General features: G+C 36.4%; 1 protein-coding gene across 9 annotated transcripts in view; it reads right to left on the bottom strand.

Moving 5' to 3' along the window:
* The window catches only part of RBPMS (RNA binding protein, mRNA processing factor), a 149,996-nt gene that overhangs the window by 59,678 nt on the left and 63,151 nt on the right, over positions 1–27,167 (bottom strand). For all 9 annotated transcript variants that reach the window (XR_004953357.1, XR_004953356.1, XR_004953358.1 and 6 more), the window contains exons 2-4: positions 26,006–26,083; positions 23,172–23,210; positions 21,492–21,554 (exon numbers count right to left, since the gene is read on the bottom strand). Coding sequence is in view for 5 of the 9 variants with exons in the window: in XM_036228710.1 (XP_036084603.1) it covers positions 21,492–21,554; positions 23,172–23,210; positions 26,006–26,083 (180 nt within the window). In the remaining 4 variants the exon portion in view is untranslated. The remainder of the gene's footprint in view (positions 1–21,491; positions 21,555–23,171; positions 23,211–26,005; positions 26,084–27,167) is intronic.

The following is a 27,167-nucleotide window of genomic DNA, read 5'->3' as shown; positions in this document are numbered from 1 at the left end:
ATCTGTGCCTTTCAAAATCAACTTTTTTCCTCTCTTGCCTATAATTAACCAATACTCTTCCTATTATGAACAGAAACTTTTCCAGTTGTAAATGTCTTGTTTACAGGGTGACCGGAAAGCAGTATGTTATCAGTGTGATACCAACTTGAGAATCAACAGTTATTTAGAAACGACCCCGTCTAACTGGCTACAGGGACAGCCGACAGTCTCTTCAAGATGGCCTAAAACACTGTGACCAAAGCAACAGAGGTTCGCCATGACCTACAAAAGCTAAACCCCCTCCCTGAGCCAGCTCTGCAGGGATAAAGACATTGTTGAGAAATAATGGATCTAAGCAGTCTAGTATACTTAGGAATACACTGGGGCAGTTTTGAATCCACATGCTTATGCGTTATGGACTGAATGTTTCATATGTTAAACCCTGATGTGATGGCTTGGAGGTAGGCCTTTGGGAGGTAATTAAGTTTAGATGAGGACATGAGATGCCCCCTATGATGAGATTAGTGCCCTTGGAAGAAGAGACACCAGAGATCTCTCTCACCAAGTGCGTACACCGAGGAAAGGCCATGTAAGCACACGATGAGAAGGTGGCTGTTTGCAAGCCCAGAAGAGGGTCCTCGCCAGATACTAAATCTGTTGGCAAACTGATCTTGGATTTTCTAGCCTCTAAAATGGAAAGCATTAAATGTGTTATTTAAACCATTCAGTCTATGATATTTTGTTATGGCAGCCTGAGCTAAGACACCATGCTAGCACAGTTTTCTTTCTTGGGCCATAGATCCTAAAATACCGCTTAGTATTCTTTCTGAATCTTTTGTGGTCCCACTCAAGTTAATCTCCCCTTCTCCACCAACCCCATCCTGTACTCCACCTTTCCCCTCACTGCAGGTGACTCAATCCACAAGAACAGTTTTATTCAACAACCTTTGCGATGCCTGATATGTGGTCACTAGAAGGCCTACTAATTCAATCTTAAAAGCTACAGAGAACAATTAGAGACATCAACGAAAAATTCAAACTCTGCATTTATATACTATGATGCTCTAAACTCAAAGAAAGTCACTTATTGCATTCAGGACTGTTACGGGAATTTTTTTTAAATCCTCTTTTTATTTCTGTTTTTGTTACATGTAAATACAGCTTAAGAACTATTTGTAAATAAAAAGATTAAAAAGAATTTGCTAGACTTATGGAGAGACTGGAATAGACCAGACAGGAAGCAATTCGAGGCTCCGTGGAAAGAGAAGTTGGTTGGGATGGCTGCTCTGTTGGTCACCCAGAGGCCAATGTCTGGCTTCTATGCCCTTACTCCCCTAACAATAGCTGATTATTTAAAAGACAGATGGTGCTGAGTGCCAGATATGTTTTTTCCTCTGAAGATTTTGACCTTGAGTATAAAAATAAAGAAAATAGAGGTAGTTGGAGCTGAGTCATCTTAATAATATCTCGCTAGAGAAAACATCTCTAAACTCCTGTCACTGAGATCTTCAGAGCTATCCTGACGCCTGGTGGAATCTTGTTTATTTGGTACATCCTTCAATTCTGTCAGCTACTAGGTATTCTAGTGTCCTTATGAATGGTTCTACCATTAAAGTCAGTCAACCAGTCCTTGATAACTAGCTTTAGGAACAACAGATGCATTCAGTAGAGGAAAAAACAGTAAAGAATAAAGCAAGGCTATACGTATTTACTGAGAATGATGTCCACAGTAATATGTTAAGGGAAACAATGAATGATGTTAAATAATCTTGGAGGGACCAGGAGAGAAAGGGAGACTCTGTATATGTGGGTGTATGTGAACACATTAGCCTATCTGTGTAAGCTCAGAAATGCTTACAATGTGACAATAAATGTTAATGGTGGTGATGGTGGCAGGGCTGGAAAAGGGGGTAGACAGGACATGATGATGTCTATTCTATGTAATTTTAGATTGTGTGAACTCACTACAAATATATATAATTTGTAAAGTAATTTATAAAATCTGACATTTTTTTTTTTTTAAAGAGGGAAGGAGTTGGAATAAGGGATTTTCTATGGAGAGGTAGCAGAGTCAGAGCAGAAACTAGAGTAGAATACATGTACACATCCTGACATAGAGTGCCTGACCAGCTAGGTTGGTGTTTTCTGTTAAGTTTTGAAAAAATATTTTATTTTGAAATAATTTCATACTTATAGAAAAGTTGAAGACATAGTACAAAGAGTTCCTGTATAACCTTTGCCCAGATTTCCCACCCAAACCTTTCCCCCAACTCCCTGAATGGTTTAAGAGTAATTTGAAAGTATGATGCTCCTTTACCGTTTACTTTCATTACCTTAAAACAAGGACACCTCGTTTTCCTGATTCACAATCTAATCCGAAATCATACATAGCATTCAACTGTCATCTCTTTAGTCTCCTAAAATATTTTCTCCAGTCTTTGTCTTTTATGACCTTGACATTTTTAAAGAGCATAGGCTATTTATTTTGTAGAATGACCCTCAATTTGGGTTTATCTGATTTATTTCTTGATTAAATTCAGGTTATACATTTTTGGCAGGAATATCACAGAAGAGACTTGTGTCATTCTCAGTGCATATCAGGAGGCACATGATGTTATTTTTGTCCCAATTACTGGTGATAATAACTTTGATCGTTTGTCAAATGTGTCACAGTAAAGTTACTATTTTTTCCCCTTTTTAATGGATAAATGCTTCATAGGGAGATACTTTGAGACTATATAAATATCTTGTTTCTCTTTAAACTTCCACTCCATATTTTTAACATCTATTGACGATTCTTACTTGAAGCAATCATTACTATGGTGATTTATTAATCCCATCATTCCACTTGTATTTGTTTTCTACTCTAAGGAAAAGCGTACCCTTAAGCTTGATTTAGTATTTATTCATTATTTTGTTCATTCACTCACTCGAACATTAGTACTGATTCATAGCTTATTTTATTCTCAGATTTATTACTATAATTTGTTTTGGTGCTCAAATTTCCCCCAATTTTTATGTACACACATGTGCACACACACACTTTCACATCCACATCTATTTAGACATATTAAAAACACAATTCTGTACTGATAGCTCCAATTTCAATCCGACGTGATTGAGTTAAGTCTAGCCTTCCTTTTCTATATTTGTAATGCTATCTCTGAATTTTCGCTCTCATGATCAACTATACATTTACCTATTTGTGTTCAATACAGGAATGCATACTAAGAAGTTTCAGAATTGCTAAACAATATCAACATAAAGAACAAACTTATTAACTACAATTCAATAATTATTTAGTTATTTTTGTCTTTAGCCTAAAAGTATATAGCCAATGTATAAATTCAAGAATTATTTGGGTTAGTCCTCCTTATTCCCCCACCTTCAGTGCGACTGTGTTATTCATTTGAAATATAGTTAGATCCATTTGTTTCTGCTTGTACTCAGTTTGGGGTCTCTCCCCATCCTAGTCTGTTTTCTCTCAAGTTATATATTTTTAGCAGGTATAAACCATTTTATCATTTAAAAAATTAAAGCTAATTCATCAACCCATTTTACCTTTTTGTTTACCCATTTATGAATAACTTTATGTATGTTGGCTAAAAAGCCGAGGATCCAGAATTTTAACAGCACCCTCCCCGCCACACACATACTTGCTGTGACTTACTGCACCTTTTGAAAGAAGATTCTAAATAACCCAAGATTTTTAATGTTGCTATAGGTGTTTTTGTTTGTTTAATTTTCAATTTCTAATGGAAATGTTTTAAAAATGAGAGGGGGCAAATAATGAGCTAAAACTATTTAGATAATGAGCTAAAATTGCTGCGATAAATAAATACTGCTAAAACGGACAGTTAAGTTTGTGGCCTGAACCAGGAGGGAGTGGGGCATTCTCAAGGCTGAGTTGTGCTTGATGCTTAGCTTCTCTTGGTGAGTCTTGAACCAAAACCTCTACGAAGTCACAATATGAGCAAATTCAAATGTTTAAGAATACTATTTCATTTGGATGAACCACATGAAACTCTACTGGAAAATAACAGACCACCCCTACCACTCATTCTATTATCAGTGGACTCTGCTGTCCCCTTAGAGACAGCTAAAAATCTCCTGGCATTTATTTCACATACACCTCATTCTGATACAGTAGATCTGAGGCAAACCTATCAAACCAGATAAACCACTTTTTGTTTGATAGAATAAAAGATAGTATAGTAGCGGCAACTTCAAAAGATTCAACTTAATATGCTGAGTTTCCAGACTGAGTCATAGAAGCTTACCGCTCTCTTCTCCATGCCTATCTCCAAATGAAAACCCAATTCTGCTTTAAGAAATGTGGGGGTATCAAGAGAACCCTACCCAGGTAGGTGTCTATGCTGAAGAGGAGAAATAAATGCTCTTTAAGTTACAGATATTAATCATTCACTGACTTTCTAATACAGAATGAGAATTTGTTACCAAAAGCTATATATACAATAAAATCTCAGTATATTAAAATACATTTTCTTTTGTAACAATCTGTTTAGTTCTTCTTCAGCCTTGAGGATCTTCTAACCTTTACAGATGAGGTCAATGAAACCTCCATCTTATGTTCAGGAAATAGAAACCTTAGGAAGGGAACTCAAGTCAAGGTCAAACTTAGTACTGACCCCTTTCTGACCTTGTAATCTAACGTCTATACCTGGGTCTTGCTTTCCCTCCTGCTTCACACCATCCTCCTTAGCTTGGTTTCTGGTATTAAATCCCAGATCTTCTGAGGATAGGAGTTCTGACATACCTCTTTAAGGTTTGTCCAAGCGCAGACCCCAGTAAATCTCCAGGGCTGCTTCATAACCTGCTGTTAGAACCTCCAGTACTCAGAGCTCCACCAGGTGGTAGCTGATCTGCCTGGTGCTTACTTCCGGCCTTTCTTATCACTGACCTAGCCTCCGTCATAATTTAGGTTTTTATTTCTCTTTTTGAAGGTTGTGATTACTTTCCTAAGAGGCAAAGGAAATCAGATAGTGTAATGGAATTGGGGGGGGGGTGGTAAAGTGATTTCATTCTAAATTATTGAAATTATCAAGCATTAAACAGAAAAGTTGAACCAACACTGCTAGTTTCTATAAACTGTGATAATTACTTCTCCTTGGGGAAAGGAGAACTAATTCAATTTCCAGGAGTAACTAAAGAGAATGGCACACTCTGCTGATGGTGTAGGGGTTTTGTAAATGATTTATATTCTAGTAAATTGAGACCACGGGTTGGTTTAGTTTTAGTCAAAATCTACTCAATCTCTCAGTAACTCCTTGGCTTCTTCCATAGGAAACTAAGTGCTCCAATACCAGTTACCTCTGCTAGTTGACAATAACAAGCTGATAAATCAGTTCTGTTGCAGACTAGAACAAGCTAATAAATAATAAATAGGACAAGCTAGTAAATAAGTAAATAAATAAGAGAATGATTCTTACCATCTATTCTTAAACAAATTGTACTCATAAGATCTCCAGTCAAAACAGCATGTGGGGGAAGATATATGGGTGAGAGATTCAGAGGTTATAGTATAATTATGGTTATAAACCAGTATAATTATGCTATAGCATAGTCAAAAGATTTTTCACTCAACCACGAAATGCATTTGAGACTTTGGCTTAGTGACGAAACACGGAAGTCTATTTTATTTATGACTTAAGTTCCTATTTATGAAATGTTAATTTAACTGAAAATTCAATGTTATTATTTTAAAAGTTACTGGAATATCATAGATTTTTAATAACCTGTTTATGGAATAAATTATATTCCATAATTGAATTCATATACCATAAAATTCATCCTTTTGTATATAATTCAGTGATTTTTAATATAGGAAGAGTTGTGCTTTAGAACATTTTCATTGCTCCCAAGAAAAACTCTGGGCTCATTAGCAGTGGCTCCTCATTCCTCCCTCTTTCCTCTACACTCACTCTCAACTGCTAATCTACTTTCAATCTTTGTAGATTTGCCCATTTATTCTGGATATTTCACATAAGTGGAATCATACAATACTGGTCTTTTGTGACTGGCTTCTTTTTCTTAGGATAATGTTTTCAAGGTTCATTTATGTTGTACCATGTAGCAGTATGTCGTTTTTTTTTTCTTTTATTGCTGAACATACCACTGTACAAATACACTACACTTTATCATTTCATCAGTTGCTGTATATTGGGTTATTTCCACATTTTTTTGGCTGCTGTGAACATTTGCTGTGACATGTGTTTTTAATTCTCCAGGAGTGGAATTGCTGGATCACATGGTAACTCTATGTTAACTTTGTGAAGAACTGCAGAATTGTTTTCCAAAGTGGTTACAATCATTTCAATCTCGTCATCAGTGTATGAGGGGGGAAAATCCCATTTTTTTTTTACATCCTTGTCAACACTTGTTATTGCCTGTCTTTTTTATTTTAGCCATCCTAGTAGGTGTAAAGTGGTATCTCATTGTGGTTTTGATTTGCTGTTATATTTTAAAAGATTTTGTAAAGAGGGCTAAGAATAAAAGCCTATTTTCAAAAGCATTTTGGTCACAAGGAAAGGAAATAACCTGGAGACCATGAATCTTTCAACATAAAAAAAAGTAGAAAGAATTTTACTTTTTTAAAGTTAAAAATGCAAGTTAGAACTATAAACTGTTTTCTGAATCTTATTGATAGATATGTCATTCCCCTCAGAAACTATGTAGGTAAATACATACTTTAGAGGTAGCCTGAGGTCTCAGGGGTCCGAACTATAGTTTTTCTGAGTGCTGTCAGCTTTCTCTTCTACTGGCAGCATAAAACGTTCAATCAGATTAGAAACAGACACTGGGCAAGGTATATGCAGGTTTCCCCAGGGGTCTGAAAACAATTGTTACATTCAGTTGGAGCCTTAAAATGACTCAATGGCATGCCATATAGAAACTCAAGCTCGGTAATCTGTTATAGTGGAGTGGATGGGGCTCATTCAGAGACAACAGTATGGAAGGAAGTGAAAGTAAGGGTTGCATGTTATATATGTAAATAGAGACATTGACTGGAGGAAAATAAATTGGGGGGAGTCGATTCTACAGTTTCAAAAATTTCTCCCAACTCAATACTATTTCTAAAAATGAATGAGTAGGAATCTTTTATCATTTCTAAATAGGTCATAGTATCACAGGTGAAAGCCTGTGATGCACAAACATAAAAAAATAAAATAAAAACTATCTGTGAGTAAAGATGACAGAAGTGAGGGGCTGGTAGAGAACTGCGTCAGGTTTTTTGATGCTAAGTAGTATAGCGTTTTCTACATACAGCATGAAATTCACAGAATTTTAGTTCTGAATTTTTGGAACCTCTAACCTAGTAGTTTTCAACCACAGGTATTCTCCTCACTGCCCCCATCCTTAGGGACATATTGAAATGTGTGAGGATGTTTTTGGACTGTTACATGACTGAAGACCATACTGGCACTCAGTGGGCAGGCCAGGATGTTAAAGTCCTACAATGAGCAGGACAGTCCACACAATATAAGAATGGCCTCATCCAAAATGTCAACAGCCCCTCTCAACACAGACGAAGATATTAAGACATAGAAAAGTCAGGTAATCCACCTAAATTCAGTTAACTGAGAGAATCCAGAATTGAATTTTCTGTTGACTCTGTGTGTGTGTGTGTGTGTGTGTGTGTGTGTGTGTGTGTGTGTGTTACGGTTCTGTAAAGTTCATTGTTTTACAATGACTACATTATTTTCAGATGATAATGGAGGTTGTTGTTCGGTTTCCCCTGTGCTGAAATTTAGGTAGACGTGGGTTCCAAAAAGGAATGAACAAGTGAGAGGAATCTGGCAGATGTAAACTGTATTTCATACTTTTCCTAAATAAGGGCATTACTTGCAGAAACATCAGGACTATTAATACAGCAGCCTGTGCTGCTGGGTCATAGCCCATTAAGAAACTATCAGACCAATTACACTTTGTTCTTTTTCTTAATCCAACTACCTCAAAGTCTTGCCCTGGATTTACTTTAGGATAATCTACTACTCATTGTCTTCCTTGTCTAAGGAGTCATTTGAAAAGAATACGTCCCTCTCCATTAGTAATACATCTAGATTATACCTTAAGAAAGAGACTCCTTTCCAAAAGCTCTCTCTAGGCATATGTGGTCATACGGGTTGAAGTTGGGCTATGAGTCCATGTACAATTTCTTGGTCCATTGCCTAATTTAAGAGTTTTCTAGTATCCCCTTCTTGTTTTTAACCCCTTGAATTAAAAAAAAAAAAAAGTATGACTGTTTCTAAACCAGATGTTCCAAAAAATACAATGAAATTTTATCCTGTTTTGAAAGTCTTAGTGACAAACGAGAATATGCATCTATGTCTAACACTAGAATGTCTCTAGAAGTTTATCCTTGATTTTAAGCCTGTGCAATTTCTCCTCTGATAATATTTTGTGACAAGCTCAGATCTTTAAGTATAATAGAATAAGCTCAGCCACAATAGAAAAATCCATTATCATCCCTCACTAGACATCTTGGGTCTGGAATAAAGGGATTTTAATAATATTTCCTAGTGACTAGGCCACTTACTAAAACATTTCATCTTTGGCTTCATTTTCATTTGTGTGAACAAGCTTTACCACTCAAATTCACACCCTCTTACCACTAAGCCAGACTTCTATGGTGGAACCTTCAAAGTGATCTGCCTCAAAAACAAAGTAAGGAAAACCTCATTTCTGTCTCTCAAAGAAGGCTTAGAACAGCAACCAGGAGATGGTGTTGGTGGACTCTCTTTCACTTATTGGTGAAGGCAATAGGAAAGTTGGTTCTCCAGTAGTATCATCATCTGTAGTTAATTATAATGACAATTTCAAAGGACCTCAATTCAAGGTCACAACCAATTTTGGGTGGAACCTCCCTACAAATGAGAGGCTTAAATTGTGACAATTACAAGTGGGCTTTGGAGTCTGACTGCCTGCATTGAAATCTACCTCCACTGTTGATCTTGAGTGTCTTGTTTAACCTTTCCATGCATGCTTCAGCATCCTCACAGAGGTGATTCTAAGAAAAAATGAGCTCTTGTCAATGGTAGATTAATGTCTGGCATATGATAAACACTCCTGTGGTCCAGTGCTCATCAGCTAAGGAGCTGCTTCCTAAACATGAACTGATAGGGGTTTCTTCTCCTTTGGACTTTCTGAAACGGTGCTGCTATCACTTGCAAAAGAGAAGGATGAGATTCATACTTGGCTCTGAGACTCCCCCACCTAGAGTTCTTAATCAGGATACCCGAGCTTCTGTCCAAGCTGGTGCTGGTAGTTTCAGAGACTTCTTTTATTCCACTTGGTTTCATTTCTCCCACAGGGAGGTGGTGCGTGTCCTGCTTCTATCGCCCACTTCTGTTGATTTATTTGCACAGTCTGAGTAGCTCTTAGGGAGATTGGCTTGGAGACTGAATCCAGTTTGTAAGAGAATTAGGGAGAAGTACTTCAGAGGTATCTGGGTCTCCGTTTGACTTGACCGTCCACCCCAACTAAATTTCTTTTCCCCTAAAGCATACTTTTTGTTAGCCAGCCACCCCCTGTATACCTAACCATGCCCTAGGAGAATCTGCTTTGTATAGGATGACTATAAAGTCTTGACAGGAGCTTTGAAGAAGCTATAAACTCATTCCTTAACATGTCAACAGAATCAGAGTCAAACAGAGTTTATTTTCCAAAGGGTTGAGAGGGCATGATTATTTGAACTTCTGCCATTATGTTCTCAAACTGTCCTGAAAAGGATGATTGAAAGACCTGGGTCCTGACAATGTTAGGAAGGGGCTGTCTCCACTTCCAGCATGGTCAGTTACCCAGTAAAGCAATATTTTACAGTGATGCTTTGAAACAGATATTATGTGGAAAGAAACAGGCCGAAGTGCAGAAGGCATTCTTTCCTTCAGGAATCCTGACGTTAACATTTTCACTCTGGAGACTTAGAAGGTAAACAGGGGTCGACTGTTCTATTAGGAACAAAATCATCCCTTGGAATCCTAAACACACAAATACTAAATGTGGCTGGTGCCGCCAGCAACCCCTTTCATTGTTTCCTCATGCCTTCTCTCGTGTCTCATTGCTGGATAGTGAATGTACCCATGAGTACCCCACCCCCCTTCTTTTCAGGGAGAAAAAGGGAGCAGCTGCATGACCACCTTTCACTCCTGCTACCTGCTGAATAAAGGCACTCAAACAAATGACACTCCTCATCGAAGCTTAAAAGGAAGTAGTTCCTAGGCAACAGTTTTTAGTTCAGTTTTTGACCTTGAGAAGATCTTTGGGTGATAGAGAATAAAACTACAAAACAAGTGTTGATGGTCTACATCTGCTTAATATTGAATACCCATGATTTTCTATGCTGATGTCTGTCACTCCACTGGACAAGAGAGTAACTTCAGCATTTTGGTGGCTAAATTCACTTTTTTGGGGGAACATCAACAAAGAGGGTCTGCCACAACCAAGTACTTCCCTGTAGTTGTCCAAAGCCTTATGGCTCCACAGGAAAAATTTCAGAGATTGAAATGATAACCTAAAGAAATGTAGGATATAAACCATACTCTGTCAATGTAAATAATTCCTAGGATATGTGATTCAGCTATTAAGACCAGATCATGGGCTTAAATCGGCTAGACTGGCACTGAGAAAAAAGAAAACTAAATAATGAAACAAAAGAAACCCCAATCCTATTCTTAGCTATAGTCTGTATTACTAAATTAGGCCAGTCTAGAAAATACACACCCTTGGTCACATAATATACCTGGTAAAAAAGGTGTTAATTATTAATCACAACTACAAAATTAACTTTTATTCGTAAAGGCCACCCATGTGCTCATATGGCTTGTGCAAAGTACAAAACTCAATATTAAATGAGGAAGGAATGAGTTTCTAGATAATAATTACATATTCAATAGCTCATTCACAGATGACTGTACAAATCTTTTAGAGATACAAGCGTTACTGGTGTTATGGTGTTGGCACCTTAAGGAAAAGACTATATACATAATTACACGTTACACTTCTAATTATTGAAAATAAGGAGACTGACCTGCTTCTGTATCCAACACATATTAGGCACATGCCAGACAAAATAAGACAATAAATGTGTGTGTTGTGTGTGTAGTGTGCTATGTGTGTAAATGCTTTATGAACTCTGAGGTATGCTGAATGATTAACACTGCAATATAAAGTCTCAGAATCATAAAACAAGTATTTCTGTATCTGTGTAAAAAAGCATATGAAGTCCTACTTGTGAAGTGGGCAGGCTAAGAAAATACACTTAACACACCTTCCTTTTAATGTCTGTTAGGTCACTTGAGGGCCCATCTTAACTTTTTGTATATGATTTAAGGATAATTTTGCAAAGTTTACTTTGAGTCTTTACTAGTGGTTGGTGTAGAAAATAAATGAGATGGGGGCGGGGTCTGTAGGAGAGGGAAACACAGTGCTGATATAAACAGTCTCTCCAATAGCATAAAGACAGTTGCCTAAACTTTCCAAAACCATTTTGAAAAGACTTCCATCTAAAGATCAGACAGAGCCCAAAATAAGCCTCCAAGTATATTTTTACAGCCCTGTTTCTGCTTCCCAGTTCTCCAGCATCAAACGTACCCCCCTCTCAACAGAATCCAGTGGAAATTCCCACGCTTGTGTGTGCATAACCAAGTTTAGGTAATCTTAACATTAAATCTTCCTTAATATTAAAGTTAGTCTTTAATTACCAAGAGGAAGTGAAAAACGTGTCCATTTTAGTTATTGATTTTTAATGGGCATAACAGGATAATGGCAATTCTTTAGAAAGAAAAGGCTGCATTACATTTAAAACGTTAAAAATATTTTTACACGTCAACAGCTTTATGTCCTCAGTTTTACTGAGTATAAAAATGAGAACCATGTACACCAACAAAATATTAATTTGGTCCTCAAAGTCATAGTCATTTATTAACATTACTATAGATAAATCAGCCCACGGGTGAGAAATCTGTTCTCTGATGAATGCTGTAAAAATACAAAAATAAGGAAAGACCTGTTTTGTAAAAACTCTAGCACAGACCATCAAATGGCTTGCAACCTCTTTCCTAATAAGAATTTGGGACTTAGGCACAAGTTAACTGAAAAGAATGTAAACAGTGAAGTCTAAACTTCGGAAGTTCACTACAAAGTACTTCCTGTGCTTCACAGAAAGCCAAAATAAAGTGAGTCAAAATGGATCTCGCCTCTGAGCAACTGAAATTGGCACTCTTGTTCCACTCTAATGCATCCCCTCTAGGCCACTTACTGGTGACCTGACAAGGCTGAGGCCGAATTTCCCCCTCTCTACAAAAAGGTTTGTCTAGACAATAAATCCTAAAGAATCTCACTGGCTGATCAATAAAATAGTTTATATAGAATGGATGTAGGCTCTTTTGGTTTTAAATAGATTGAATTGGAACCTGAAATGGAGAAAGACATCTGCCTGATTAACTTGACAGAATAAAAGGGAGATGGAGGTGTTTGTTGGCCTTACAATATTTTGAAGGTTTGAGAATATTAAGGACATTTATAACTTTGTTGCCCCAAAAAGCTCCAAGGAAGGACCAATGAATCACTTGACTATTAACTGTAATATAAATCAATGTTCATATAAATCAACATTCAGAAGTACTCTGAACCCAGTGGAATTTTGGATTCCATATATTCATTTATATATATTTTTATATTATATATATATATATGTATGTATGTATATGTGTATGTATGTATGTATGTGTGTGTGTGTGTGTGTGTGTATGTATAATCAATCTGGGAAAGGGGACTTAGGAATAAAAAACAGTCCTTTGTGAAAGTCGTCATCATCAATTATGAGAATTTTTACCATTTATTGAGTGTTAATAGCTTTAAAAATACCTACCTCATTAATTTGATCCTTTTACCCTCTGAAATAGGTATTATCAGTAGCAGGAAAACTGAGGCTCAGAGAAGAGCCTCAAATCAGTAAGTGGCAGATCTGAACGTGGTCAGCCTGACTCTAACACCTTTAATACATTGCCTTTGACTAGGAAGCCCTCCTAGGCATGAAAATCAGTTATCAAGAAGACATTTTCCTTGCTCCCCTTAGCCTCCATTTAGAGATTTAGTACCTTTTCACAGGTACAAACATACCAACGACATTTAATGTTATGTGCAAATACACAAAACTACCCCAATACATCAAAGACAATATATTTTTAACACTAGTGAATCAAAATTAATTTTTAGGATTGTTTAAAGTATGTTTTTAGAATTTGGTGAACAGCAATACAGATAAACCAGGAAGACACAGTGAAGTGTTAGGAAAATCAACATCTTTCTGCTAGTTACCTAGGACAGTCTTAAGCCTAAAAGCCTTTTCTCCATTAGTTTTGTCACTCATTTATTGAGCATTCTAAGATGTGTAAACAGGCATATTGTTTGCTTTTGTCATTGAAGTGCATCTAAGATCTGTAACCTTGAATAGTCATTTCTGCCTCTATTCAATGTTCCTTTATTTGCATGTTACATTTGGCCTTCTAACTGAATACCAAAATTCTATAACAAATAATATTGTAATATTGTGTAAATTCTAATTTTCATTTCAAGTTTTAAAAGTGTAGAAAATTTTATACCTTAACTTTCTGCTTGAGAACGTAATGTGTCTTTTTCTAAACTTGTTTTCATTTCTCATATTTCCGAATTTATTCTTTAAGTTCTGTGTATTTACTTTTGAGGGATGTCTTTTTGAGTGTAAGGCAAATAAAAGACAAAACTGATTAAATGATTCAATATTCAATACAATAGAACCATTGGTTACCAATTTTCACCAGGAATTTTCCAACCAACTACATTTTCTGAAGAAATTATATAGCCCTCTTAATTTTAAAACATTAATCTTTAAAATTAACTTGCCTCACAAGGGCTAAAAACAAAACTTACACCTTCTTATGCACTATCCAGGTTACTCAAGATATCACTTAATCTTTCAAAACATTCCCTATTGAAACTTACCACTACATTTTTAGAAGAGGAATTTTAGTCTTAAAAATATTTCATGGGTTACTTTTTCTATAAATATAAGAGATTTTAAGATGGATTTTTATTATTTTTAAGACTCTAGATTACTCAAATCATGTTTACTAGAATTGTTTTATTTTGTATTCCTCCTTTTCCTATATATACACAATGCAGTATATTTTTTTATATTCTAGAAGCATATTTACGATTTCTTCTCCCCTACTTATTTTTACATATTAAAAAATCCTTGACTATCTAAAAACATTTCCATGTAATACTTATTAAATGTCTATTAAAACAAAAAAAGTATACATTTAACTATAAAGAAGGAAAATACCTCATACTGTGTATACTTGTAAGGAAATAAGAGCACAATAATTGACATATCCTCTCAAAATATCCTATTCCACTTTAGGGGGGTTAAGTCCCACCCCCACACCCCCAATTCTTCAAAATGTTCTAATGCATTCTAACTACAGAGTAAGGCAGAGTTTCAGCTTTGTGGATCAAAAGTTTAAATCCATGCAGTTTATCAGAAACCCTAAGCCCACGTTGGAAGGAGCTCTGGTATGATCATTCACTAAAAAGTAAAAGAGCGATTTTACAACAAAGTGATTTTAAGGAGCCAAAATGTGCTGCGCTGCAGAACAATCAGTAATGCGGATGGCCTAGAGAGTGGTGATCTTTGGCTTTAAAAACTGGCTTGAATTCTTAGCAAAAGGAATCCCAACTAATAACTCATTCTTTGCACTTCATGTTCCACAAACACATATTACACATTTTCAACTTTCACTTACATTAAGGGCAAATAGATTCTCAGCATTTCTGAAATACCTAAGGAACCATGGAGAAAGGGCAAGGTCAATGATTTGGCAGTTTTAAATGGGAATCTAGATAAGTTTAAACAAGTAGATCCTCAAAAAAAGAGTCCACAATGCAAAGTCTGAGGGCGGTTTCACATAGCCAGTAATAATATCTGATGAACTCTCACTTCCACATACACTTGTCACAGGACTGTACACTGGTTTCTGTGTGAGAACCCGTGGTTCTTCCTGCCCATTTCCTTTGGGAAAGGATAATGCTAACACTTCTGGCTACTTTTCCTTCTCCAAACTTCCTTAGGATTTATTTCTTTTACTAGCATTGTATCTTACAGTTAGTTTTCTATGTGAATGCTTAATAGACTTAAATAATCTACTTTTCTCCAGGCAAAGACTCTAATTGGGAATTGAGCAAATTCCTCACATTCACCTTTATTTTTTTTTCAGAATAACTTTTAAATTACATGCTGCACCATTCCTAGGGAAGTTTTATAACAATCCAAAAATGCAGGACATAAGGAGAGGAGAGAAAAAAAGAGAGAAAGCCTATTTCAGACATTTTAAGAGGACTAGCTAAATTGAGCTGTTTGTCATGTACATGCAGTCGTTGAGAGAGTCCAACAACCCTGCATCATGGCAGCTCTGTATTGGCACAGGCACAGTCCCCAACCCGGTGATGTCAAATGACTGCCTTAAAACTGCAAGTCAAGAGTAAGCGGCCATAAACAGATTTAACGATAAACACTAGATCGAACTCATGATCTCATTTGGCAGCCCTGCATATTTCCCATCCAAGAGTCCCAGCTGGGATCACACTAATTAGGTTTCTTCAACCACTTTGAGCAACAGGCTAAGAAGACATTTAGGGAGAAATTTTTAAAACTGATAAGAAACATATTGACATGGTGCCCGGTGAGAAGAGAGCTGACACAGGCCATCTGGGTGCCTGTGTTTGTGAAAACTTTTGTTTAGTGGAAATACTTCACCTAACTCACAAGCTGTACAAATATTAAGATCAAAAGTCCTAACTTGTACAACCTGTCAGGAAAACCTGTGATACAGGAAACAGTGACTGTCATCCAAACTCCTGTCAAACCGAAGCCAAAACGTCTGAGTGGCCACTGCCGGTCTCAACTGCCCTGATGTCCCTCTGTACTCAAGAGTTTGTACCAGCGCTTTATGGCTGTATCTTTTGACTAAGAAAGTATTTTCATGGAATAGGTTCACATTTAGAGTGTTTGCAAGTGTTTTTGCTTGGTGGTTTTCCTCTAACACTTTCAGAAGTGAATAATAACACCCCTATTTCACAGATGGAGAACCTGGTATAGGAATATTGAATTATACGCAACTGTTTAGAAAAGTTAGTTGTTGGAGAGGTCAAGCTATTTAACAAAACTAAAATTATGTACAAGGCTGGAATTTTTGTGATATAAATAACTGCAGTTTTTCCTTCATCGCCAGGAATTTATGGAGATGGAAAAAGCTAAGTTTTCCTGATATCAGCTGTTTTTTCAACATGTGTCACTATCAGGTTCCTTTTCAACATGCTTTCTTACAAATTAAAAAGATTTTCCTAAAAATTCTTTTACCACGTACATTATTGAATCAATAAATTTCTTTAAAAATTAATAACTTAATACTACATATCCTCAATTTCTCTTCATTTTCCATTTATTATAAAGGCATCTTTGCACAGGAAGTTTGAATAACTGCCACCTTTTCCTTCTTCAATACCAAACTGCTTTCATCTCTTTATTCTGAAATCTATGTAGATTTTGAAAAAATATCTTTCCTTCATGTCTTATGTTTTGTATTCTTGTATATACAACATGCAAGTCTTGTATTTAAAAGAATCATCCAATAGTTGAGTTGGGTTTTCTCCACCCTTCTTTTATTAACAGGTAAACTATTTAAGGGTAAAACAGTTACACTAATTAGAACCACCATCACAGGAATGGTACTAATCCCTGTTAAAAGAAGCATTTTAAATCAGGTGGGAATCTAAAAGAACCCAACTGTACTACTGAAATCTGTCGAAAAGCATTTATCAAGAACCCAATGATTACTTCACACCTACTAGGTTGGTCATAATTAAAACAAAACAAAACAGAAAAACTCCCCCCAAAACAGAAAACAATAATTATGGGTGAGGATATAAAATAATTGGAACCTCATAATATTGCTGGTGTGAATGTAAAATGGTGCAGCCACTATGGAAAGGTTTAGAGGTTCCTAAAAATCTAAAAATACAATTACCATATGGCTTAGCAATTCTGCTCCTAAGTATGTATCTAAAGGAATTAAAAAGGAACTGTCCCTATTCAAATAAATATTTGTATACCAATGTTCAATGAAGCATTAATCACAATAGCCAAGAGGTGGCAACAATGCAAGTGTCCATCAACAGATGAATGGATGAACCAAATGTGGTATGTCCATACAATGGAATTTTACTGAGCCAAAAAGATATTCTGATTCGTGCTACAGTATGGGTGAATCTTGAAAATATTGTGCTAAGTGAAAGAAGCCAGACACAAAAGGACAAATATTTCAATACTTAGAATAGGCCAATTATTAATAGAGACAGAAAATAGATTAGAGGTTATCAGAGGCTGGAGAGAAAAAGAGGATGTACTGCTTCAAGGTTACATAGTGTCTGTTTGGGGTGATGGAAAAATTGGGTGAATTGTGGTGATGGTTGCACAACTTGGTGAATGCAATTAATGCTGCTGAATGGTACACTTTAAAAAATCATCAAAGTGAAAAATTTGTTATATACATTTTATCACAATTAAAATAACATCAAAACCACTGAATTGTACATTTTAAATAAGCAAATCACATGCCGAGTTTTATCTCAATACAGCTTATTTTAAAAAGAACACAGTAAACTTGAGGGTGCAAGGATAAATAGAGAACACATAGATCAATAAGTCTAGTTTGAAAGTCAAGCAAATTACTGTGCTAGCCTAAGCAATGTTTATTTGTGAAGGCAATTTGTATTACAGAGTTTAATAACATCAGACATCTCTGTTCTAACATAAGTTATAATAGAGACTATGATAAATCCTACCCCAATAACAGCTATTTAAAATTAGGGAGGAAGAACATCAAACGAATGGCATGTATGCTCAAAAGTCCACACATGACCTTTTAAAGTACTTCAGATGAGTGATTCCTAAATATTAGTTTTAAGACAATGCCTATTAAGGAAATGTACACAAGCAAGGAGCATGACGAGTCTATCGATCTGCTGTATTAATTACAAATCACTCTTATTAAAACACAATTTCAGATAGGCAACAATGCCAATATCAGGGTCTTCACAGTTGGTAGAAACAGCCAGAGATGGCTTATTCCCACCTCTGCTCAGGGTCTTTATCCTTGGACCTGCCCTGCTTCCTATGTTCTTAAAATTTCCACAAATCAAATTTTTACTAAGCCGGCTAACTTTCAGTATCAATGTATTTGATTTATATTCCCAAATTATAAACCAATCCTAAAAATAATTTGATACTTTAGGTTATCAGCTCCCCTTTTTTTAGCATGGAAAATGGAAAACTGCCAGTACAGAAATTACAAATGTGTGTGGAGGGTGAAGGATAGGTCAGATATTTTGCTGTCAGTTTAAAGAAAAAATGGTGTTTCTAATCAAGTGGACTAATGGGAACATAGATAACCTGAAAGGATGTTTCTAGGTTTAGGTTAGTTTTAGCTAAATTTAGGAGTTTTTGCTATAAAAACAAAATACACTATATATATTTGGAAGATATGAGTAACCCCTAATAAAAGTTCAATGATACTACTTAATTCAATCTAAGCTTTTCCATAAAGTTATCAAACTGACTGAAGCATAATCCAAAAATGGAAGAAAATGAATGGATTTAAAAAACAGTCATTTGGGGAAAAGACCAATTTTTAATACTAATTCAACCAGATAGAAACCAGGACAGAGAAATAGGAAGAGAAGTTCCAAACATGGAGAAGTGGTTCATAACACCATGAAACTCTTTTATACAGAGGGTAATACTGAATTGAGGTTTAAGTTTCTCAATAGTAGAATCAAACAAAACATTACAACATGGAACTTTCCCCAAAGGAATGTGAGAAAAGGCTTTTAAGAGAAGCCTGGACAAATGACATGAGGAGAAAATTTTGTAATAGTTTTGAGCATCATATGTTTTTAATTCACAAATGAGAAAAGATGGCCCTGAAAAAGAACATAATATGTTGGGTCATACAGAAGATGTGTCAGCTTCGCAATTAAGTATTATCCTGAAAGGGCCTATTTTTTTTCTGCAGAGAGAAGGAACCTTGCTCAATGGTCACATACCATACTTTATCATGGCTGTTTGTCCTGGACATCGTGAATTAAATAGTCTGCCATTGCCACCAGGAAAAAGATGCAAGAGGCTTACTTCTATTTGTAGCTCTAAACCTGCACTTCCTGAACTGAGCCATTTGTCCTCTCTAGGCCTCGGTTCCCTGAAATATAACAATAGGATGGTTTCTAAGGTGCATAAACCTCTACTACTTCATATTTAAAAGCTAAACACATTGAGAAAGAGATCAACCAGGAGCTCAGTAAAAGCCCTATACTCACAAGTCAGCCTCTGAGCAGAAGAAAGCTCAGGTTCAGTACTCCACAGGTAAACGTAAAGAGTTACCTTTAGCTCCACAGAACAGAATTCAACCTATTTTGCTTGGAGTTCTTCCCCAGTTATTATTACATGAGCAATAAAGAGAATAATGATAAAGGGAGAGAATACTGCTAAAGGAAGTCTTGCTGCCAGTGGAAAAAAGGAAGAGCTGAGCACAGGCAGACCTTGGGTCAAAAAAGCACAATCATCTGGGGGCATTTGGCATAGGGATGGGCTTAAACACCTATATCATTATGTTATAGCATGGCTCAATACCTGATGTTTATAATGATATAACCCTCAGGCACCAGGAAGAATTGAAATTATATTTCTGTTTTCTGCTTGTCAAGCAAGGAAACACAGCTTATAATATGACCATTTAATAACCTAGCCCGTAAGGGAATGTTGCCCTCAGATGAGAGAGGTCACTATAAAAAACCTATCTTCTTTAGACAGAGGTTCATGACATCTTTATCCACATAGCAAAGATAAAACAAAGCAATGAAGAGCCTATTCTGTGAATAAGCTTCAACTGCTGTTACTTCTTTTAGAAGAACACTGAAAAGAATCTGGTGAAAATTTCATCTAACATAACTTTGAAGGACCAGAACATTTCTGTATTTAGAAAGATGCCAAACTTCATGAAAAACACTGCCTAAATAGAAATCGTGGTTTTATTTTTGAGTTTCAATTTTTTTTTTGAGAAAATTCTTGTGTCTTTGTAATGCAAAAATCACAAAATAATTTTTATATTAAAACATTCAATTATATATTTTGCTTCAGTGTGTACCACTGGTGCTCAATAAATAACTGGTTTGTATTTTGTTCTGTGGGAGAGAAACAGACCAAGGTTATTCTGACCAGGAGGTCATTTATCCAAATCCAGAAAAATTGAGCTCTTTGGGGTTCCTGGATTCCTAAGGCTTTCCTGTATGTTTTCATGAAAAACCAACAACAATCAAACCATTTCTACCGAGAGTGTACACATTTTTTTTAAGCCCCCCCCAAACTCTGAAGATTGTGTCACAATAACACCATTATGTTGAGTAAACAGATCCCTTGGAGGCCCTTTCCCTGGACACCAAGTCATTGGGCTAGTAGGTGTCTCCTATAGCCTCACCTCAGCATGGTCCCTCTTAGCATCCGGGCATTCAGAGGAGCAACTGGCAGGGGTACATGTAGATTCTAAAGCAACACAAAGGCCAGTGACAAGTTCACAGAAGCTTACACAATGACACTCAGATTGAAACCAGTCAATTGGCCAGTTGCCTTTCCATAAGCACCCTAAACACTTTTGGCAGCATTACTCAGTCCTCATTCACAGGTGCTTAGGCCAAACACCTGGAGCAGGACGGAGCCAGATTCTTCACTGAGACTCCTCACCTGAGGATCGGCCCTTAGCATCTAGAACTAAATTAAATCGGCTTCCTTCCACCCTCTCTTGGCTTGGTTCTCTTGTTTTATTTCTTAAAACGTCAAAGGAGAAAAATATTTACTGAAGTAAAGCTGGTTTAAAGTCTCACAACATATGGCAGACAAGATGCCTGCAAACCAAATACAGCTATCTCTATTCAATTATATTTTACTATCACTTATTATATCACAGTACAGAATGTCTTTGGGAAAACTATAAATACACGTTTTTTATCAATCAGAATAAAGACTATGACCCATTTAAAAAACAAAAAAGCCACATACGTAAAATGAAAACTTCATGAAATAAGGAAAACCAAGATTTTGATCTATTCTTGCCTTAGCCTTAGCCATTGAGAGTATAATGATGGCCAAACTAAGCTCTGTACCACCATGGGATATGACTGGGCTGTGAGACCCGCATCATCAGGTATTTTGAGCAATATAGTGAAAGCTAGAGCAAAGTGTTATTTAATAGCTTGTACATCTGACCACAATTCTAGGAAAACTCTCTTTAGAGGGCTCATTAAATTGATGTTAGATTGAGAAGTCATATTCCTTCCATTCAACACTCTGTCACTTCTCCCCACCTCATAAGGAAGCCCCCAATGATTACATCATTAGTACTCACATTCAAAGCATTCTTTGCAGCTTCTGCTTCTGAGCGACTGTCAAAACTGACAAAACCTACGGGCTGAAGAAAGAAAAACAAATATGAAGGGAAAAATAATCAAGAGATAGCTATTTTTCTGGGTCAAAGGTGATATCGAACTGAAGAGCTAAGATAAAGAAATGATCATGGGTAATGGTGTAGAAATAAGAAAACCAGTCTTGAAGAATCTTGACTGAGTGGTTTAGACAAATTTCTAACACAAATAAAAGGAATTGTGAGGGTGGTTCTTCCAGGACATAGCTCTGGATTCAGAGAATCGTAAAAATAATCTAGAAGGAGTTGAAAAGTGAGCAGCAGTGAACAAGGGAACAGAAAAAAACTTGGGTCAAGAGGCTCTACTTCCTAAATCAAATTCACTGTATCTCAGTTTTTTCATCTTTTAAAATGGGAAGAGAACCAAATCACCTTTTGGTACACCGTAAGTGCAAGGAATATAATGACACAATGATAAAAGCCCCATACTCTTGTTGCATGATCAAAATTACAAAATGAACACAGTCATTGCAAATTCCCAGGGGTACCTTTCAAAAGTCCTGTGTTTAATGATATCACTTATATGTGGGATATAAACCTAAAAGCAACAGATGAACATGACAAACAAAGACTCATGGACATGGACTAGAGACTAGTGGTTATCAGAGGGTAGGGGGTGGGGGAAAAGGGGATAGGTAGACGGTTGGTTAAAGGTGGTCAAATAAGGAGGGTAGGGGGAGGGTGAAGTGAGTAAAGGGGATCAAATATATGGTAGCTGAAGGAAACTGGACTTTGGGTGGTAAACACACAATAGAATATACAGATGTCAAATTATAATGTACACCTGAAAATTATATAATTGTATTAACCAATGTTACCCCAATAAACTTAATTAAAAATAAAATAAAATAAAAAGTTCTGTGCTTAATTAGGTGTGTGTGGGTCATAATCCCTTTAGATTCGATATTTTTCGGTCCAGAAGGGTACTTGCAATTTAGCTTATGCCCAATAAAACAGAGAATACTTTGAGTAATGGAAAGTGACTGGGAGGTGACCATGCCAACCGGTCAGCATTAGAAAAAAGAATATAGCTAAAAATTTTCAAGAATCTTGCTGGAACTATGAGGACCACTGATTACCATATCCATTAAGGGTTTGAGAGACAACATGATTCTTTACCACCAGATACACCAATTGTGAAAGATTGCCTGTTTAACCTTATTTAAAAAAAAATAAATAGAATTGGGAATAAAAATGAATCTGGATAATAGTTACTTTTGAATATACAGATAACTACGCTTGTTGCACCTCATTTGCTTTCTTTGGGAGATAGTTCCAGTCATTCTAGCTGCAGACTATGGAATTGCAAATCATTTTTCTGTGTTAACTCCTAACCAATCTCACCCTCAATTTAATTTTTTCTTTTATTTCTTTTATTTATTTTTAACTTTTTAAAAGTTAAGTTTATGGGGTAACATTGGTTAATACAATTATATAATTTTCAGGTGTACATTATAATTTGACATCTGTATGTTCTATTGTGTGTTTATCACTCAAAATAAAATCCTAATGGAAATAATGTTGAACCACAGTAACATTCTTGAAGAAAGTCAATTCACACTTATTGTAGAAGTGATCATTTATATGCAAGTTTAGAATTCTTACCTGCTTAGATGTGAGCTTTATAAGAGAACCCTCATAGCCCTGAAAACAAAGAACCAAATTTAGACCTAAAAAACAGTACTGAGAAAAAGAGTAATTATAGCATCTTGTTCAAGTACAAATGACTCCTTTATGGTTATTGACTGCCTTTTTTCACAAATGCCTTTCAAGTTAACCACAAAAGCAAATTATGCACGCACACACACATACCTATGCTTATGTTTGCATTTGGGGGGCCTAAAAGTAATCAAGCTCTGAAATTCATGCATTTTTATCTGTTTTTATTCCTTATTTTTTTTAATGGTAGAAAAATGGGTATGTCTCTAACAGCAGATCTCTTTATTTTATAGAACTGGGAGAGAGAAGGGGGGTAAATTTAATACGATAGGAAGGTCAGAGTATGTTAAACTTGATTATGCAATTGCTATAAGACAATAATGAAACATTAAGAATGCACTAGATAGAAGTTGTTAATCAAAATTTCAAAACTGCCAGAAAAGGTTAAGCAAGTAGTGATGCTAAATCTTGTTGAGTTCTTTTGCTTATACACTGAATCAGCCACTTTTCATGCTGGTATTCTGATTGAGACAAGCAAAAATTCCCTTTTGGGTTTTCACTCCAGCTCATCCCGAAGGAAGATAGAAACCCTCCCTTTTACTCCCTTCCTTCATCCCTCCCTGGGTCCTTAGAATAAGGGTAACAAAGTGTTTATTTCTGAAAATAATCAATGGCTGATGGCTTGCACTGATGGATGACACAAACAGGGAAAAACACCACTTGACGTGATTGACCACTGCACATATCAGTACAGAAACAGATTTGCAGACTATGGTCAACCTCCGCAGACTTTAATTAAAAGAGGGTTGTTAGGAATGTAGCAGGGTCCTGACTTTAACACAGCACTTCTGGGCAGGATGTTGGGATTGATTCATTCCCCTATCTTCCCAGCAGAGAACTATGCAACCAATTAGCTACTGTAAACATTTTACCTCAACAGCCTTGAGCTCTTCTGGCCAAAGAGGTCATGATTCACAGCCCTGCCTCTTTCTTTTTCAAGGTGCTTTCTCTAAAATACCTGGAGGTTTAAACACCCTGAAGGCCTCAGTGGCAAAGGACAAATGGATATTTCACTGAAGTACAACACCACTGGTAGGGATATATTGTGCTCTTAAGTCATAAGAAGAAGAGTAGTATCATACAGTAGTTCAGAACAGGGATGGCAGAGCCAGATTGCTTGGGTTCAAATCCTGACCCTGCTATTTATTCTATGTGTAAACTTGAGCAAAATTTATTCAACTGCTCCAAGATCTTCCTCATTTAAAAAAATGAGGCCAACTCACTTTAAAGGATTATGATGAGAACTGAATAATTCATGTAAGGGGCTTGCTGGCTGAATCAATCAATCTCTCTCCCTCTCCCCCCCTCCCCCCCCCTCTCTATATATATATATATATATATTGTATATATATATATGTGTGTGTATACAATTTTGTACATTAATTAAGAAGATCAATTAGTTTACAAAGTCCTCATCCTACAAAAGAAATAGTAAAAATTGCAACTTTGTAAAAAAAACTCAGGAAATAAACTTTATAAAGTTGGCATTCTCTCCCCACAACACCATCTCTTTCTTTCCTACTTCCTCTCAGCTAACTTCATGCCTAACCTTTCCGTTTCCCTGTGTACCGTCATCATTATTGCTGCACTAAGGGGATGGTTGTCAGAATGGAATTATGTCCATTATTACATGATGCCTTCTTGGCACGTAAGCTAGACTGTTTCATCTTTGCTGATTTTAACTGGCTGCCCCCTCAATCTTCCCTCTTTCTTTCCTACCTAGCTGTTTTCAGCTGTCACATCCTATTCCCTCTTCTGTTTCTCAACCTGTCTTGCCTCTGTGGCTGGGGTCCTGCTTCAGGGGGGATGAATCTTTAACTAGAAATCAAAATGGTCCATCACCTAATCATAAGTGTGGCCTGGTCAGGTATTACTGCTGACATGTCTTCAATGACCAGTTCAGACATAGTCCCTGAATTTATCATACTTAGGTTTATTCCTTGAGGGCCAAGGCCTCCAGCCTACAATTTTCCCAGTCTGTCTTCTCCTATCCTCCACAGGCTAACCTTTGATTCTTCTCCATGCTTATTTCAGCTTTAGTTCAACTTCCTGCTAAGTTTTCAATCCCAACAACATTAAGTATCCCTAAAGTAGTTTTATCTCGATAGTCACACTCCATTAAATATTTCACTAAGCACCAGGAAAGAGTCCACTCAATTCATGCCACTATTTTACTTTATTTGAATTGTAGGACTTTTTTCCCATGGGAAAAAATTTAATGGTGTTAGGTTCCTAGTCTAATTCATAAAAGACTATTTGATGTGCCATGTCTCCAAAGAATAGTGTTAACAGAACTATTTCAACTAAGAAAGAATCTCCTAGGGATAGGACTTGACTTTATTATCACATTTGAAATATAAACACATAATTAGTAATTCATAATATTTTTGGTGACCTGTACTAAGAAGAGTACCTCCAACTGGCAGAGGATAAGTGGGGAGGACACTATGGCTGCCCTATGTAGAACAGAAACAGATACATGTTCACATGAATAACAGAAGTCTCTAGATTAGCTGTTGGGCAGACAAATGGCAGCTTCGGTCTTTCCTAAGTAAGACTGTACATTATAACTGAGTTGTTAAGTCTCCATTACTAACCATTTAAAAATGTCACTTTATAGGGTACCTTCTCAAACATTTCATTTCTTCCTCCAAAGAGCCCCCATGAAGCTCACCCACACACTTTTTGTTTCCTTTTGCAATTTCTGAAAGAAAGGGTACCTTAAATGGTCTGAATAGCAAATAGAGCTCCCGGGGTTTGATATCCAGAGGGAGACCACTGACGAATAGGGTCCGGACCTGGAAAATAAATGAGAAGTGATATTTAGGAGTGGAATCTAGAGAACAGCTCTCACTTAAAATTTCTAAAACGCATTTCTTCAAATATTCCACAAACCCTACCTAATTCATGTTCTTTCAATGACATGATGAATACTCTAATGTTAAGATGCCATTAAGCCAATTCTTCTATGTGGATTATTCAAAGTGAACACCTCTAGCTGATTTAAATTCAAAAAACGACTTCTTTTCCAACTAGCCACTCTCTGGTTCTAAAAAAATGTGAGACGAGAGAATCCATATAATTAAATTCTTAGCTTAAGAAAAACATGTCATGAGGACAGTAAATCTACCATTCCTTTTTTCTAATCAAATGAACAGAGAGTGGTTCAAAAATAAAATTAAAAAAAATTTTGTTTACTCCTGTTTGTCTTTTCATTGATTCCCTCATCAGCATTACAGTAATTTTAATAAATGTGGAAGTTTACTGAACAATTCAAACACATCTAAATAGTAGCTAAAATGCTTAACTCTGTACCTTCTTATTTCCAAAAGAAAAGGCCAGACCACACTGACTTATACCTATAAGGCCCAGGGTACAAACTATGTGAACAGTGTCTACTAAAACACGGAACACAGATGACACACTCCCAGCTGGAGGATCAGAAAAAACACGTTAGCATTTGAATGGGAACTTAAAAGATAGGTAGGATTTTACCACATAGATATAAAAGATGAAGTGGGATGAAGAGTCACAGGCAGAGAAGGCAATGAAAAGGGGATAGCATAGTGTATTCTGGGAGACGGGTAACCCAAATTGAACAGGTAGCTGAGGATCAAACCACAGGGGACATCAAAAGTCACTGGCTCAGGATTTGGTCTTGAATTAATAGGCAAAGAGTAACCACTGACTTATCACCACCACATTTTTTTGTACTTGGTTTAATGTATTTTGTGTGGTTTTAGTCAGTACCCTGCCCTAGCTCTAACATATAACTGACATATACCATTGCGTAAGATGTACCTATTGATTTGATATGTTGCAAAATGATTACCATCAGAGCATTAGCTAACACCTTCATCACATCACGTAATTACTATTTCT

Source organism: Rousettus aegyptiacus, unplaced genomic scaffold (genome assembly GCF_014176215.1).
Source record: "Rousettus aegyptiacus isolate mRouAeg1 unplaced genomic scaffold, mRouAeg1.p scaffold_m13_p_11, whole genome shotgun sequence".
Lineage (NCBI taxonomy): Eukaryota > Metazoa > Chordata > Mammalia > Chiroptera > Pteropodidae > Rousettus > Rousettus aegyptiacus.
The sequence above is the reverse complement of the archived record's forward strand: the minus strand, read 5'-3'. Positions and strand labels throughout refer to the sequence as shown.